Genomic DNA, 16,966 nt, shown 5'->3' on the forward strand with positions numbered 1-16,966 from the left:
CTTATAAAATTGTATATAGATCATACAAGGTAATATTATTAAATTTTATTTTTAAAAGTAATTTTTTAATAAGACCATACGCACACACTGGAGAGAGGCCTGAGGAATGAAACCCCTACTACGCCCGTCTTAGAGATTACATCACTGCAAGACTCTAAAAATATGCATGATTTCAAATAATATCCTTATCACTTTTTAAAAAAAAATTACATGTAAATATACATCTATACAGAACGAGCAAGATAATTCAACTTTATATAGATTTTTTCATTTACATATCTGTATTCATTTTTGGATGGGGAATTAATTTTAACGTGAGTACAATCTATTGCTCCAAGAATGTTTGGAAAATGAGAAATTTCATATAAAACCTTTTTTTATTTGATTAAATTCTGTAACATCAAATGGCATATGTATACATTGTTTGGAAATTCCGACTAAGCAATTTGTAACATCATTGATATTATTTCCTGTGCTTTGTCTCGAAATATTGTGAATGTCTGCGATGATCTCTTCAAAACTTCCACTCACATAAAAGCGTAGAGCTGCCATTATTTGGAGAAACACTGGAAGTGAACATGACCTCATTATTGGCCGGTGAAGGTTGTTTTGAAACAAAGCACATATATTATGGATCATTGGCTGCGTGAGTTGGTAGTTACTCACGATGTTCTGCATACGGTCATCTAAGACCATCTAATCTAAGTGATCGTCATAATCTCTTAAGATGCGGTCACTTCGGATTTTCCTCCCTTGCACACACAGATAGGCGCGCGTGGCAGCCACATTTAAACATAGACAAAGTTAAGAATATCGTAAGTTTATCTTAGGACGGGTCTAATGATGTCTTAACTTTAGGAGAAATCTTAGGATATATCTTAGGTTAGGACGGATTCAATGGCCTCACGTAGGACTGAGATACATCCTAAGTTTATCTTAAGATATGTCTTAGTCCAATTTAATTAAAATTATACCTTTCATCTCTCTCTTCGTTTCTGTTTGTCGCTCGTTAAAGGATCTAACGCAACCCCGTCCAGGTCACGTTCTGGTCACCCTGTGTCATAACCCTTTCCTAATTAAAATTCAACCAATGAAAATGCGTGTTTTTTTATACAGTCGGTATAACCTTCAACATGGCGTCGTACGAAAATGTGATTCAGTTGTTTAATGTGGAAAAGTTAAAAGACCAGCAGAAAGGGATCCTATATTCCATTCTAAGAAAGCGGCACACGGTTGCTGTTCTGCCTACTGGGTATGGGAAGTCTCTACCATACCAGAGGTTCATTCCTATTATGAGAGAGAGACTTGGTGAAAACGAAGAGACACCCAAGGTGATTGTTTGTTGTCCTCTTGTGGCTTTGATGGAGGACCAAGTCAATCGTGTGAAGGGAGTAGCAGGCCTCAGAGTAAAGTACAAAGGTATTGAAGAGAGAATGCATTCAGTAAAGCAACAAGACACACAAAACAAGTTTTAATTACCGTAAAACTCATTTAGATTAATGATATGAATATACATGTAGCTAAATTTAATCTAACCGGTACATCGGAATATTTCAATAACCTGTAGGTGTGACAACTTTGAAGTAATCTTAACTCGTACTGCATGTATTGATAAGACGTTGTAGTGTAAAGTCGACAAATTATCTACTATTTGTCAGTTTGTAGCGATTCTTCTTAAAAATACATTTGATCCATTGAATACATTATTTAACAGGTAATTCTACAGAGGGGGATGAGAAAATCAAAGCTAGGGACGTTGACATCATTTTTGCCTCACCTGAAGCCCTTGTTGGAGACCCTCAGTGGCAATTTTCATATACAGAAGTTGAATGTTGGTTTGCTGGTTATAGATGAGTTTCATACAATAGCTACGTGGTAATTATTCTTTACTCCCTGTTTTACATCATTTCACTTGTACAAAAATGGTATCATTGATAGAAGCAAATTTTACCATTAGCTATGTGATATAGGAAGGGTGGTTTTTTTCTCTCTGCTTAATATACTGTAAGATATGACCTGTGTTTACAGTAAACAGTGTCATTCATTTTAATTTAACAATATTAATGGGGCATATATTCTTCTGGATTAACATTGAAACCCATAATGGGCACACCTTGCTTGTGAAATCTTCAGGTTGTCATGCATGTATACTGTAAATGTAGGTAAACTTGCATGAATGTGTATTGGATTGAAATTAATTTAAATAATAAAATACATGTAGTAAAAATACACACTGCTCATATTTTAGTATATTTAGTGGAGGACTGGATACTCTTTCATATAAACATAATAAATGGATGATGGATGATTTTACTGAATCATTTTTAGCAGTAATTGTTCTTTTGAACAGGGTTGGAGATGAAACCGATGAAGAGGAAGGTGTTTTTAGAAAATGGTTTCGTCATATTGGAGAATTTCGGTCATTGCATCCATCTGCCACCATATTAGCATTGAGTGAAACATGTACATAAAAGATAAAGAAAAATCATGTGAATTTTGTTTCAGTGTGTCCGGACAAACCAAACATTAAAATGTGTGTTAAGAAGATAGACCGTGACATTGCCTCGGCCATGTATTGGTTAGTATTTGCTGGTAATTCAAGTACTAACAGTTTGCCAAAAATTCTTATTTATTGTAAATCTATTGCAGATGTTGCTAATGTGTATCATTATTTGCACTCAGAACTAGACACAAAATGTCAAATAGAAATGTTTCATTCCGAAACTCCTGTTGAAAAAAGAAACACATTGTAGAAGAACTTTCAAAATCTGATAGTGAAGTGAAAGTAATTGTAGCTACATCAACATTAGGAATGGGCATAGATATTACATGTTGTTATTCGATTATTTTGTATGGTCCACCAACAAGCATTGTAGACTTTGTACAAGAATTGGGTAGGGTTGGTAGGGATAGTCAACCATCATGTGCCACTGTTTTATATAGTTATCAACAAGTTAGACATGTTGACAAAGAAGTTAAACTTTTTTTAGATAGTAAAGATTGTAGAAGGATGAATCTTTTATCCCATTTTTGTTAGAAGAGACAGAGTTAATGAACTGTATTCAAACCAATTCTCATCTTTGTTGTGATGTATGTGAGGTGAAGTGCGTGTGAGAAGGGCGGGTTAGAAACCTTACTAGATATCAATGAATGGGTGGATTGTGAGGATGCAGTGGAAGATAGATACACTGACACTGATTTGTATTATAATGAAGATGAATTATCAGATGATGGTTTTTATGCTTCATTAGATGATATAAATATTTAAAATCGTGTATTTTGCAGTTTTATTATAATTTCTATCATAAATTGATGTATATTTTATATAGTGAATTGATATGTTGTTGTGTAGTACACATGTAATGAATATATTATTTCATCATGTGAACTTTCCTGGTTGTTCCATGAATTCTCTCTGGAGCAGAACTTGCTAGAGTTGTATTTTAGTATAAGTACCATAACTAGATTTTGTGGTTAATTCACTAATGCATGTATACATACTTTGGATATTCTGTTACTGATCACATGATAGATAAACTTTGACAATGCTTTACACTGTAAATGTTACTATAAGTGAGCACGGCTCAATGGTGAAACCAACAACAGATACCGTTGTTTTCCTGCTTTTCCAGACTCTGCTTATTTTGGGATATCACAAAAAATTGTCAAATTTTTGTGCAATTGATTTGCTGGCATTTTTGTTTTTATTTTGACCAATAACATTTATAGGTCAAATATTAGATAATGTATATATGTACACATATTGCCCTCTTACATATGTACACATATTGTCCTGTTACAAAATGCAAGTCCAATTGCTTAAATATTTTTAATAAATGGGCATGTGTATTCTAATAATTTTGTTGTTATTTCCAAACAAAATGTACATGTTTCCATCTCATGTCAAAAGTCAGCAAACTTGGGTACCAGGTATTTCAAACACAGGACACACCACTGGTTGTTTCTCCTAACGTGGAATGCAATCTGAGGGAAGCAACCAAATCATGGCTGGTTTTTACTATTGAGGTCATTCAATTCAGAGTTCAGCAAATCCATCTTTTTTTTAAATAGCAGCCATGAGTTATCTGCTATTTTTGGCTAAAAGATATGTTTGTTTACTGTTGCATATGCCTGGCAGTTGGTAACATTTTTATGCATTGGATAAATATTATGAAACGACCATTTATACATGTACCAAGATTTAGAAAACGTTACCCTTTGAGCTTCAAGTTTATTATAGTTTTTTCCCCCCAAAAATACTTAAAATTTATCAAATATTTTCTGAAAAGGCCTTGAGGACGAACCAGACCGTATCAGTTAACAAACATTCATGTAATACTTTTTGAAATATGCATTCAGCTTGGCTAATGAGAAAATTTAATACATATATGTATAGAAAATTTAATACATATACATATATATACAGTACTGTGCTTGTGAAATATCCAAAAGGTAGTAAATTATATGTACATGTAAACTGTTATTTCATAAAACAAGAGGCAATTGGGTAAAATTCACCAACCCCCACTATCACACAATAATATGTTTGTTTGGCATTCATCTGAAATTTTAAAGTACAACATAAGCTGAGGTAGTATTTTTGCTGTTTACATTCAATGAAAGACAAATACATGTAATAATCACATTATCTAAAATTAACATTAATAATGTGGGGTTACATCTGGGATCAGTAAATAATACTGTTGTGGCATTAGTAATTTGGATTTCTTCGTCTACTAAATGGAACAGATGGTTTATGTCTCCTGCTCAACAAAGGCAAATTATGAAAGGTTTCATGAAAAGGGTCCCTATTACATGCCAAACTCTTGCAGCCCAGTTTTCGACCAGTCTTTAATTCCAAAGCCCCGATATCCTTCAACTCCTTCATTACTTTTTGTACATCAGACTTGTACTCCGGAAGTCTGTGGAAGCCTTTCGTCTTCTCACTTGACAAACAATGTCAAAATGGTTTGCAAAATTAATAAGATGTGGAAATTCCTTAGAATGAGATATACTGCTTGTTTTTGGTTTGATGACCTTTCACAAGTCCTTTGCTATCTCTGTTTAGCATTTCTAAGTACTCATTTAGGGCTAGATTGTTGTTTTTCCCTCCCTGAATGTTAATGCTTCTGTTATATATTAATCACCGACTTTGTTCACTGGATAGTGTTTCTTCGGTAAGAGTTGTTAGATGAACACATCCTATGGCATATCTAGTTTTGTTCGTTTTATTGAAGATTGGCAATTCATACTTTGCAGAGCGGACTGGCCTTACCCTATCTCCCATATCTATCGAAGTATCCAGATTTTTCAGCAAGCACACAAATTTGAAGATCAACATAATGTGGTTGTAGAGCTGATCCTCATTTTCTTGAGTACTTCTCCTAGAACCATTACTCAAACTTGTCACAGTATGTCGATGAAGTAGTTCCTCGTGGAATTTTACACTGTTCAGTTGGACAAAGGATTTTGGACAGAAGTGACAGTGAAATCGGTTATCATTTTCACTTGCTACAAAGTACTTCTCGGTATGTTCTGGATCATCAAGCACATTCCTGAGTGGTTCAAACATATCTTCTTTGTTTTCAAACCTGTACTTCTTTACAATCCTGCAGCATATTTCATTCAGCCAACAGATATTTTTTTCAACAGTCTTCTCTTGAAAATCACTTGGCAACCACTGATGTTCATCCTCTACATTCATTTCCTGCATGAACAATGAGCAACATATGGTATCAAATACTACATAGTATAGTAGTTTGTGTGCACGGAAAGAATGTTTCACTTTTCCTTTTACATTGCTTGCATTCAACAGAATTTTAAAATAGTACATTGTTCCTCTCTCTGCTGATGATTCTTGTTTAAAGGTTGACTTGCATATAGCCTAAAATGAAAAGAATTAAGTATAGTTTCTAACAATCAAAGCTGCTTTATTCCGATTAAGTATATAAAATATTTAAAAACAAAAGATATCTTATAGTGACACAAACAGGGTTATTCAATACAGGTATAATTTAATACATGTATAAGGAACACATGTAATTTGTTTCTATTCTACATCCCAAAATAAGAGATTTCTCAGGATGTCTGCAATATTCGAAAATAGTGACAAACATACAATCCTATTTCAAACAAGAGGCCCATGGGCCACATTGCTCACCTGAATCACCTTGGCCCATATCTGAAGACTTTCCATATATATTTGCATGTAAAACCTTATTCCCTATTATGGCCAAAACCTACCCCTGGAAGCCATGATTTTTGCAAACTTGAATCTACACTATGTCAAAAAGCTTTCATGTAAATGTCAACTTCTTTGGCCCAATGGTTCTTTAGAAGAAGATTTTTAAAGATTTTTCCTATATATTTGCATGCTAAACTTTGATCCCCCTTGTGGACCCATCCTACCCCCAGGGGCAATGATTTTAACAGACTTGAATCTGCATTATGTCAGAAAGCTTACATGTAAATATCAGCTTTTCTGGCTCAGTGGTTCTTGAGAAGATTTCCCCATGTATATTTGTATTTAAAAATTTGATCCCCTATTGTGGCCCCATCCAACCCCCGGGGGCCATGATTTTAACAAACTTGAATCTGCACTATGCCAGGAAGCTTTCATGTAAATTTCAGCTCTTCTAATCCAATGGTTCTTGAGAAGAATATTTTTGAATGATCCCACTCTATTTTTGCATTTTTGTGATTATCTCCCCTTTGAAAGGGACATGGCCCTTCATTTGAACAAACTTAAAAGCCCTTTACCCAAGGATGCTTTTGGCCAAGTTTGGTTGAAATTGGCCCAGTGATTCTGGAGAAGTCGAAAATGTAAAAACTTTACAGACAGACGACGGACAACAGGCGATCAAAATAGTTCAATTGAGCTTTCAGCTCAGGTGAACTAAACATGACATTCCCATTGTATTACACACCTCAAGAAAATTCATCATACGATGTCAATCTTCAATCTTTGATATAAAACCCTGTAGCTTTCCCTTAGAAGTCTCTGTATTTTCCATTGCTCGCTGTGCTCCTTCAACACGCTCATCTGTCAACCTGTCCCCTAAAAATAAAAGTCAAATATGAGGCCTTAACTAAGGATACCACAAATACGCGGTAATCTCTTTGCATGTAAACTTTTACTACACATACCTCCAAAGAAGACTTCATCAATTACTTCATCACCATCAAGGGGTACATATTTCTCTGTCAACAACTTCAACAGCTGGATCACCTCCTGATTCTTTGTCTCATTGCAGTCAAAAAGTCCCCAAAAGAAACTCAAGATAGACAGAAATCAGGTTAAATGTGCAGGCAGATGCAAGTATTTTAATTGCAAACTGAAATGGTGATCAAGGGTTGATGAAGACTATACCACCACCACATATGACTTTAAGTCAATGTTATAATACAACACTTTAAATCATCACATTTTCTTGATATCACAGATTTTCAAATGCTTATTGTTAATTGTGCAAATTGCCTTCTTCAAGCACAACCTTTTAGCTGGCCATAAAGGACAGAATACTTTAAAACAGGAAGATTCGGACCCTCCCCCCTCTCACCTGTTTTGTCTTCATGCCAACTGTATCACTGTGTTCATGCAGCAAATGCATGGGGTATATATCAACCATGGCTTTGCTGATCTGTTCTAAATTCTGGAGTATCTGGACGACTGATGTTGCTACCTGCAGAAAAGTTAATTCTTGAATTAAAATTTCTTGTTCTTTCAGGGATGGTATGTAATCACTGATAGAAAGTCTTCTATCTGCTTCAGGTCTAGGAGTAGGGATAATCCTATCAATGACTGCTATGATATGAAATAAATGCAAAGATGATGTCTTATTCTGACTGGTTCTATAAGAAAGCACAATGTTCTTATCTCAATTGTCTCTAATTAGCTGGTACTTCTGTTTATCTCTATTTGCCCATTTCTCTTTCAAACACAGTATCTCTCTATGAAGGTGATCTTCCCATGAAAAAAGTTTGTTCTCGGTGGAGCGTGGTGATGTACAGACACCTATGACTTTTCAACACTATACACGACCATTCCTCGCGATAAATTAAAGACTAGACTTTCTGACATCATAGACAGTTGCTTCTTCAACAAAAACGGAAAACGGAAATATTCATATCTACTGATCAGTCATTCAAAAACTTACTTTGTTAAACACCACTCTGATTCCACGCACAAGCACTCTGAAGTTGAAATAAAAAATATGCTAGAGTTCCTCATTGACAATATCTTCGTGGTCTTTGGTGATCAGGTCTTCCAACAGTCTGTTGGAATTCCCATGGGCACGAATTGTGCTCCTTTGTTAGCTGACCTGTTTTTATATTCATACGAAGCAGAATTTATTCAAAAACTTCTACGTGAGAAGAAAAATTCTCTCGCTGTGGCCTTCAATTCGACTTTTAGATATATCGATGACGTTTTGTCTATTAACAATGATAGCTTTTATTCATATGTCGATTTGATATATTCCTGTGAGCTCGAAATAAAGGACACCACAGAGTCGTCCATTTCTGCTTCATACTTAGATATTTTATTGAAAGTAGACATTAACGGCAAACTGACAACTCAACTGTATTACAAACGGGATGATTTCGGCTTCTCCATCGTCAACTTCCCACATTTATGTAGCAATATTCCATTATCACCCGCATATGGTGTTTATATATCTCAACTGATTCGATATGCAAGAGCTTGTTCTGCGTATAGTCAGTTTTTAAATCGAGGTAAGCTACTGACAAACAAGTTGATGGTACAGGGATTTCAACAGTCTCGATTGAAGTCAGCATTTCGTAAATTCTATGGTCGTTATAACGATCTACTTCGTCAGTACAACCTCGCATTGGGTCAAATGCTGTCTGACGTGTTTCATACCGATTGTTAAGCCGTTCTTGGCACACTGATTTTGACTGCGGATAACTCCGTTTACCTGATCAGGATATAGGGCTCACGGTGGGTGTGACCGGTCAACAGGGGATGCTTACTCCTCCTAGACACCTGATCCCACCTCTGGTGTTTCCAGGGGTCCGTGTTTGTCCAACTATCTATTTTGTATTGCTTATAGGAGTTATGAGATTGATCACTGTTCGTTATCTTCACCTTACACCTATCTTCGCAAGTCTCTCAATATCCTAAAATTAGCCTTATACAGTTTTATAATCTATAACATCTTTGGAAACAGTCAACAAGAGCCCTACAGAATACAAATAAGAAAAATGCTGATAGATTTACAGAACTGATGTTTGTTCAACTATTATGACATTTTGATTTCTGTACACTGCTTTACAGATTTGTTTTATGACTTCATCCCTGATAAATGCTGATTTTTCCCCACTAGGATAATGCACCATCAACTACAAATGACAAAAGTTTGAATTCAATTCCTAACTTTTTGAAGTACAGTACACGACACGAGTTTTATACACCCCACCGTGGAAAGACCACGGTGGAAAATCCACGGAGATACACCGTGTCCTCCGTATTCCACGGTGTGTGTTATTTGCGAATACTCACAGCTGCTAAGAGCTTTGTTCTGGCCACGGGCGCCTTGCGGGAGATGTGAAAATGTGCCGAAGGCCAAATAATTAAGATAAAGGTGGAATTTTAAGAAAAGAAAAAATGTCAATACCCCCCCCCTGATACTTATATTGTTTTTCAGCATATTGAGCCGATTCCAACGATACCAAACACTTTATATTATGTTTTTAAGAAAACCTGGTTTTGACTTTTTTTCTTTTAGTCTTCTTTCTTCATTAAAATATTCTTAAATTCTATGTTTAAATAATACGTACTTGCAGGCAATTCCTGTTTTGAATGCGAATTAGTATATTCAGTAAATGAAAAACACACATGTACAACATGTGATAGGGATATTTAATAATCACCGATGTGCTCTCTCTCTCTCTCTCTCTCTCTCTCTCTCTCTCTCTCTCTGTGACAAATGCGCTGTTTAAAATATTACCTCCATCATATTGTGTTAATATGCATCTTGACAAATATAACTTGATCCAATATAGAAATTAGAGCATTGTCGATGATTAACAAATTGGAATTAATTTATTACGTAATTAATAGAAGCAAAAATACAAACCATCGAATTATTTATTTTTAAAATCCCGATTTAATTACATTTGACCGAGATTTATGTTCGATGTACTTTGATAGAGGTTTTCATTAAAAAAAATGTTCATCGGGAGTGTCTGGATAATGCAATGATTTTTGTATAATAAGTATATACCATGCAAATTCCTAGGGTCTTTCTCACAGTATAACTAAATTACGGTTAGCTAGTTTGGGTTTTGACTTCTCATGAAAAGTGTGAAATATATTGGGTCGGCGCGATATCAGATCTAGTCTAAGATCACGGGTATCTTACGCCGACCCAATATATTTCACACTTTCCGCAAGAAGCTAAGCACTTCTGTTGATTTCAAATACACGGATTAGCTGACCCCCATTGTTCTACTGAGGCGAAAACCCCTTCGAATTTGCATGGAATGTACAAGTTATACACAGGTCATTGTTATTGTCATACATCATAGTACCGCTAACCCGACAAACATTTTTTTTTTATTTTGAATAAGTTATTGAATGACGAAGTATGACCAAACTGCAGATTGAACTTTATAGAGCCCCGTGCTAACATTACTTATATTTTTCAATGTATCAGAAGGGGTATGTTGCCGGTTAAGTTGTGTAAATTTCTTGACAAGCAATAAAATAACAACAATCAAAGTACTGAAGGTACTGAAACGAGGTGACGTTTGGCAGTGACTTCAGCATGTCTTTGGACAAGAGGCATCATTTCTACATTTGCCATTGAAACTACATACAATTCAAAAGCTGCACCCTCTTCACGCCCAAAGAGCTTTCTCAAAAGAGCTTGTAAATTTGAAAAACCACTGACTGTCAACAAAACAGAGCAACCGTCTGCCTTAAGATTTGCGTTTGCATCACGTGCATGTGGATCGAAAACATGGAACAGATTGCCTGAGCAGAATACAGCAACAGAACTGCCATTGCATATAAATATACCTCCATCTTTGGTATTTGCAAAGCATAAATTCAGTGCTGTAGCAAGAGAGAGGAAAGGGCCGTTATCTTTAAAAGTGGATTGTATTTCCCCTGCATAAACTGGTAAAGCAGACACATGAAGCAACTGATTTTGAATGCAAACATTTTTGGGCAAGTCCTCTGGGTTAAGATGTTCATGTGGACAGGCCTGTCTTGCATGCTTGTATAAAACATCACCTTTTTCGAGAACAAAATGAATATCATTCGCATCCCAATCTCCAAACAATTTTTGGTTAACTGCATTAAATGCAATGCACACAAGTGAATTTGCTACACATTGTTTACCTCTGCTATATTCTGAGAAAGTTTCTGACCCTTGATGAAAGTTGGCAGACACGCATTTCAAAATTATGGGATCTTTTCTTACATTGTGACTTTTTTTGACAGATTTTGGGCTCTCCCTTTGATGAGTATCAAAATCATGATTTTTTTCTTTTTTTGCTACCCTTCATATCTGATGACGACAACAACTGTCAACTCTTGAAATGACTCATTCAATTCTTGAGTCAAAGTTAAACCAGTCCAAGAAAATTTCCACTCTTGAAATATCAACTCTTGAAAACAAGTGTCAACTCTTGAGATAATTCATTCAACTCTTGAGATAAATCATATTTCGTGACAAAGAAATGTAAACTTGATTTCCAATATATTACTTCCAATGGAGTTCTTTTCTTGAATAAAAAATATATTCACAAAAACATGTTCATTTATATTTCTTAATTAATGTTTACAGTTATCTGACTTGACCATGAAAGAGCGCGGGAAATGGCGCTCGGCCCTTTTGATCGAAGATTACATGTTTACACCCAGATTTAGCATTAAAATCTCAAAAAATGCGTCCAAAAGAAATATTTTGGTAAAATTGTACGAAATTAACACATTGAGTTTCAGATAATTACCTTGAGTTAATGTTGGCAAGAATATATCAGTTCTCTCAGGCAAGACGTTTTCTCCTTGTTGATAAACAGGATAGCGTGGCGCGTATGGATACAGAGAAATAGTGCTGAGTTTAATATTAAAATTCTAATTACACACAATTTCTGCTTGATAAATACAACAGATCACATACAAGGAAGACTTCTTCAATCTGACATAAAACAGAATTTATATATAACAGTTTAATAAAAATGGAACATAGTATCAATGTGAACTATTTTTTGATAGGCGATAAATCGGCTAATTAACATAATTTTCAGACATAAGAGGAGACAGCTGTTTACCCAGAATTCCTAGAGAAAAATAGACCATGTTTTCCCCGTCTATATGTGAAAATGCGAATGAATACAGAAGCAATGCAAATCGTTTCCTACAGTCCAATTCTGTTTTTCTAAGATCGTGGAATAAAATGTTGGCAAACGACAAATAATTTTGATCTTGTTTACAAACCTAAACACTAATTCGCGATTCCTTTTGATGTGTGGACTTTGTTTCATATCGAAGGGATAAAAATTGCGATTTCATACATTCTTATTTAACTCGCTTATCGTAGAGGGTAAACATATGGATCCTATATCAATCTCAAAGTGAATTGTGACAGCTTTTACATTGCATTAGCATATGTGACAACAAATTTCTTATATTAAAAATCAAAGTGATTTCGCAAATGGTAGTGATTAAAACAGGGCGCCATTGAAGCTGGGGTCTGACATACGAGGCTGACTTACGTCACCTCGAAAAATAGTGCTTAAATTGTCCGATTACGAAAACCTTTCAAGTTTTCAAAGTACACCCTCTCCGATTCTACGTGCTTGTAATCAATATTTAAGGATGTAAATCCTCGGTGTCAAATGCAACTAGTTCATGAAAAAAAAACTAATATAAATATAAACAGAAATGACTTAACGATTATTTGCTTTTATTCTTATACGCTATCGATTATTAAAATCTTTAATTTAATCTTTAGATGCATTAGATAATGAAAGCAAGAGAGATAGAGAGAGAGCATTGGTAATCATTAATTATAATATTCATGAATGTATGCAGATACGGGAAGTTTAATACGTTCAGTATAACTTCTTTCTGATTAATTATCCATCCCCTTTCATTCTGATATTTTTTTTTTATTTCCCATTTTGTTTTCTTTACATGTTAAATTTTCCGGCTGGTCCGGGTTAGGACTAATGAATGAGTCCCCCCCCCCCCCTTCTAAAACGATGTTACGTGCTTAGTTGTCTATCTCCCTCTCAGTCAAAAATAAAATAAATACATGCTATATATACTGCAACATCATTGGATTTACTGGATAATTCTCCGATTGCACCTTCATAATACATGTTAATGCAAGTGGACTATCTAGGCTTTTTTTTTCATCTTCGTTAGCCGAGATTATTCGTGCACGAAGGCACAGTTGACTCAAAACCCATTGCTAACGGAGATTAGATGAATTTTACCCCCGTATTATGTTATAACTGACCACAACCTAGTACGTTTGTTTTACAACTTTCATTCAGAAGACGCGCAAGTTATTGAGTTACTGAATAAACGAGAAAACGTCTGCATTTTTATTTCAATCGTTGTCAACTCTTTACTTTGTGATATTTCAAGACTACATGTACTCAATTCAATTTATTGGATCTCATCACTATTATGCAATGGTATACAAAAATATAAAGACAAAAAGCTGTTATATATACATTTAGTAAATAATACATGCGTGTAATAAAGTATTTATCAAGTTAGAAAAAAAACCTTAAAAAATACGTGTTATTATTAATGTGAAGGCATTCTAATGAAATTTTCTTAATGAAAGTACGGAGTTTTCTAAAGGTTTGTTTAAAAGTAAAGATAGTTTTAATATTTATTTGTTTAAGTGATAAAAATTTGATTCTTTGCTCACATTGCTTCACAGTTGGGTACATAATGAAATTCATATCCAATGTAAACACGTACATGTATATAGCTGACCTTAATCACATATTCCTAATTACAATGAAAACTTTACGTAAAAATAATCTATTGCTTATGGTACACATTTCTTTGAACTGCTGTTTATGAAATTGAAATTACTGGCATGTGATTGTCGTTGTTCATGACCCTTCTTTTATTTGGTGAAATTGTGCTGCACGTGCCGTGAAACAATGTACCGACGAGTGGTAGGAATAACACAGGTGTTTATATACAGGATGTCGAGAATTTGGGCGTTTCATAAAAAGGTGTGAACGTCTGCAGGGAAGTCTACATACGGATATGAACCGAAAACACCAACGTATCATTAAACAACAATTACAAGAATTGAATGATTTATAGCTAATTTCTAAATAAGTAATGGGGTGAGGGCATGTATGCTGGCCAAGCGAAAAGGTTTTCTGGGTGAATCATTTCGGAAATTATTTCTTTGTTTTATCACACGGAGGTACACGGTGGCATCGACGGAGGTACAGGTGACATCCACGAAGATGCGCGGTGGCATCGCTCGCGCGGAAAAATAGGACTTCAAAGGTGCCGACAATTTTAAAAGTCCACCGTGTTTGGGGCAAATTTGTTCCACCGCGTTGCGTGGAACACGCATAAAACTCGTGTCGTGTACTGTATAAGACAATTTGTTCTGCACCATTAAATTTCTACATATGTATCATATGAAGCATGTTTTTAAAAAAAGTTAAATAAAAAATACTCAAGTATTCCTTTTATTTTTACCTTTCTTTATGGTTCATGGAAACTATAGTTTCAATGTGAAGCTCAAAAAAGTATATGATACAATTTTCCCGTAACTTAAATTTTATAACAATTAAGTAACTAAACACAAACATCACTCAAAAAGGCCATTATAAAAGATTTTCCTTATTAAGTGATTAGAATTTGATGTCTCAAATTATTTACTAGGATTTGATTATGAGATTACAATCCGACATGCTTCTCAAAAATCTGCTTGGTAGAAATGTAGAAATTGTTTTTCATTCATGCATTAAAAGATTATAATAGCCTCTTTGAAATCAAGATACTGATCAAATAAAATTCAAACAAAACACAAAACAAGAGTTATACAACCATAGAATGCATTTGGCTATGCAAAATTTGGTAAATAACACTGAGTGAGAAAATTGGCTTATATCTCAATGCAAACAAAAGTTCAACACAAACAATAACACAATTTACCTATGTGTCATAATCAAACGTTTGTTTTTGAAAATCAACACTTCTTAAGAAATTGGGGGAGGGGTGAAATCAGCAATAAATTGTTAAGGCAGTTGATAGATATATGCTTGTTTGCTCAAATTTACCATTATTCATTGAATAATATCCACACATCTATACTCAATTATACTAATTCGTAATTTATGTTGAATAAGCCCAGTGCAACACAGCCATTATCTAGAACTATATCTAAAAACCAACCTATAACCAGAAACTTTGGTAGCAAAAAAATCTTTAAACCAAACTTAAAACCAACATTGAGCAACATTTGGAACCTTGACTTCTACATATGCAGAAGTACTGGTATCTGTGTTTCCATTTTCCGTAACCTTGCTAAAGCCAAGAGATCTTCTAGCAGTTTTGGTCACTTGATCAGATGACCCTATAGCTGATATTATCAAACATATACACATGGTAAGTTATCCAATGATGTAACCCTATACTTCTTTTACCAGTCTTTTGTAAATACACCGTGGTTATGTACAGAATTATGTTATTAATTCAATTAACTATTTTAAGTTTGTACCACATGCACATACCAGTATTCAAGTCTTTATCAGCAAGCACCCCTGTACATTGTGGACCTTCTCCTTGAATCTAAATAGATAACATAAATTAAGATATTGCTTGCATTTGCCTCTAAAGGGCTACATTCTGTGGTTTATACAATCACTGAATTGATATGAAGGTTTATCTAAAACTCATTAGACAATGCACCATGTATTTCATCTCTATATATAGTTTATTGTTACTACATGTACATGCAAAACTTCTTACCTCTACAATCTCTGAAAATTCCCAGAATGAGATGCTATCTTTACATTGTGATGACTCTGAAAAGTTATTTCATTATAAACATCCTTATATTTCAGCAATTCTATCTAATTTTAAACCTTTACTATTTATCTTTTTTTAAATCCAACATTGCCTAATAATAGCACCTATTTTTGTCTTCTGTCATCAAGTTTTATCCAAGATTTACCAGTAACTTTTGCATCTGAAAATAAAATATCAGAAAGAAACTAACAATCTTTCAATTAAGAAAATATTTATCTCATATCTATTCAATGAAACCTGAAATAATACATTACATATTCATGGTCAAATAACTATTCCTGATTCTTACAATGAAATAATTAGGGGGGAAATGTATCAATTTTCATAATACCTTCAGGCTTTGGCAATAGGGGTCTGAACTGACATGTAGTTACATATCTTAGGGAGTCTCATGGGTCTGTACAGCCTCGTTTGACAGGTGAACGGACTTGGCTTCCGGAAGAGATGCCTGACAGTGTATAGTAAATAATGTATTATTCTGCTTCATACTTAGATATTTTATTGAAAGTAGACATTAACGGCAAACTAACAACTCAACTGTATGACAAACGGGATGATTTCGGCTTCTCCATCGTCAACTTCCCACATTTATGTAGCAATATTCCATTATCACCTGCATATGGTGTTTATATATCTCAACTGATTCGATATGCAAGAGCTTGTTCTGCGTATAGTCAGTTTTTAAATCGAGGTAAGCTACTGACAAACAAATTGATGGTACAGGGATTTCAACAGTCTCGATTGAAGTCAGCATTTCGCAAATTCTATGGTCGTTATAACGATCTAGTTCGTCAATACAACCTCGCATTGGGTCAAATGCTGTCTGACGTGTTTCATACCGATTGTTAAGCCGTTCTTGGCACACTGTTTTTGACTGCGGATAACTCCGTTTACCTGATCAGGATATAGGGCTCA

The 16,966-nt window shown here is 34.7% G+C and overlaps 1 protein-coding gene and 1 pseudogene across 1 annotated transcript; one reads left to right on the plus strand and one right to left on the minus strand.

Annotated features, from left to right (window-relative positions):
* The first annotated feature begins 1,133 nt into the window (after window positions 1-1,133).
* Window positions 1,134-2,471, plus strand: LOC130048648 (probable ATP-dependent DNA helicase RecS). Its single transcript, XM_056145652.1, has 3 exons — window positions 1,134-1,406; window positions 1,715-1,875; window positions 2,351-2,471. The coding sequence occupies exons 1-3, from the start codon at window positions 1,134-1,136 to the stop codon at window positions 2,469-2,471; spliced, it is 555 nt and encodes a 184-aa protein (XP_056001627.1).
* Window positions 2,472-5,143: 2,672 nt separating this feature from the next.
* On the minus strand, window positions 5,144-7,628 carry LOC125676273 (uncharacterized; annotated as a pseudogene).
* Window positions 7,629-16,966: the final 9,338 nt, after the last annotated feature.

This window comes from Ostrea edulis, chromosome 7 (assembly GCF_947568905.1).
Source record: "Ostrea edulis chromosome 7, xbOstEdul1.1, whole genome shotgun sequence".
Lineage (NCBI taxonomy): Eukaryota > Metazoa > Mollusca > Bivalvia > Ostreida > Ostreidae > Ostrea > Ostrea edulis.

Coding starts and splice junctions, on each gene's coding strand:
- LOC130048648 (XM_056145652.1), top strand. CDS start 1,134: ATGGCGTCGTACGAAAATGTGATTCAGTTGTTTAATGTGGAAAAGTTA. Junction 1,407..1,714: donor AGGGAGTAGCAGGCCTCAGA/GTAAAGTACAAA, acceptor ATTATTTAACAG/GTAATTCTACAGAGGGGGAT. Junction 1,876..2,350: donor TTTCATACAATAGCTACGTG/GTAATTATTCTT, acceptor TCTTTTGAACAG/GGTTGGAGATGAAACCGATG.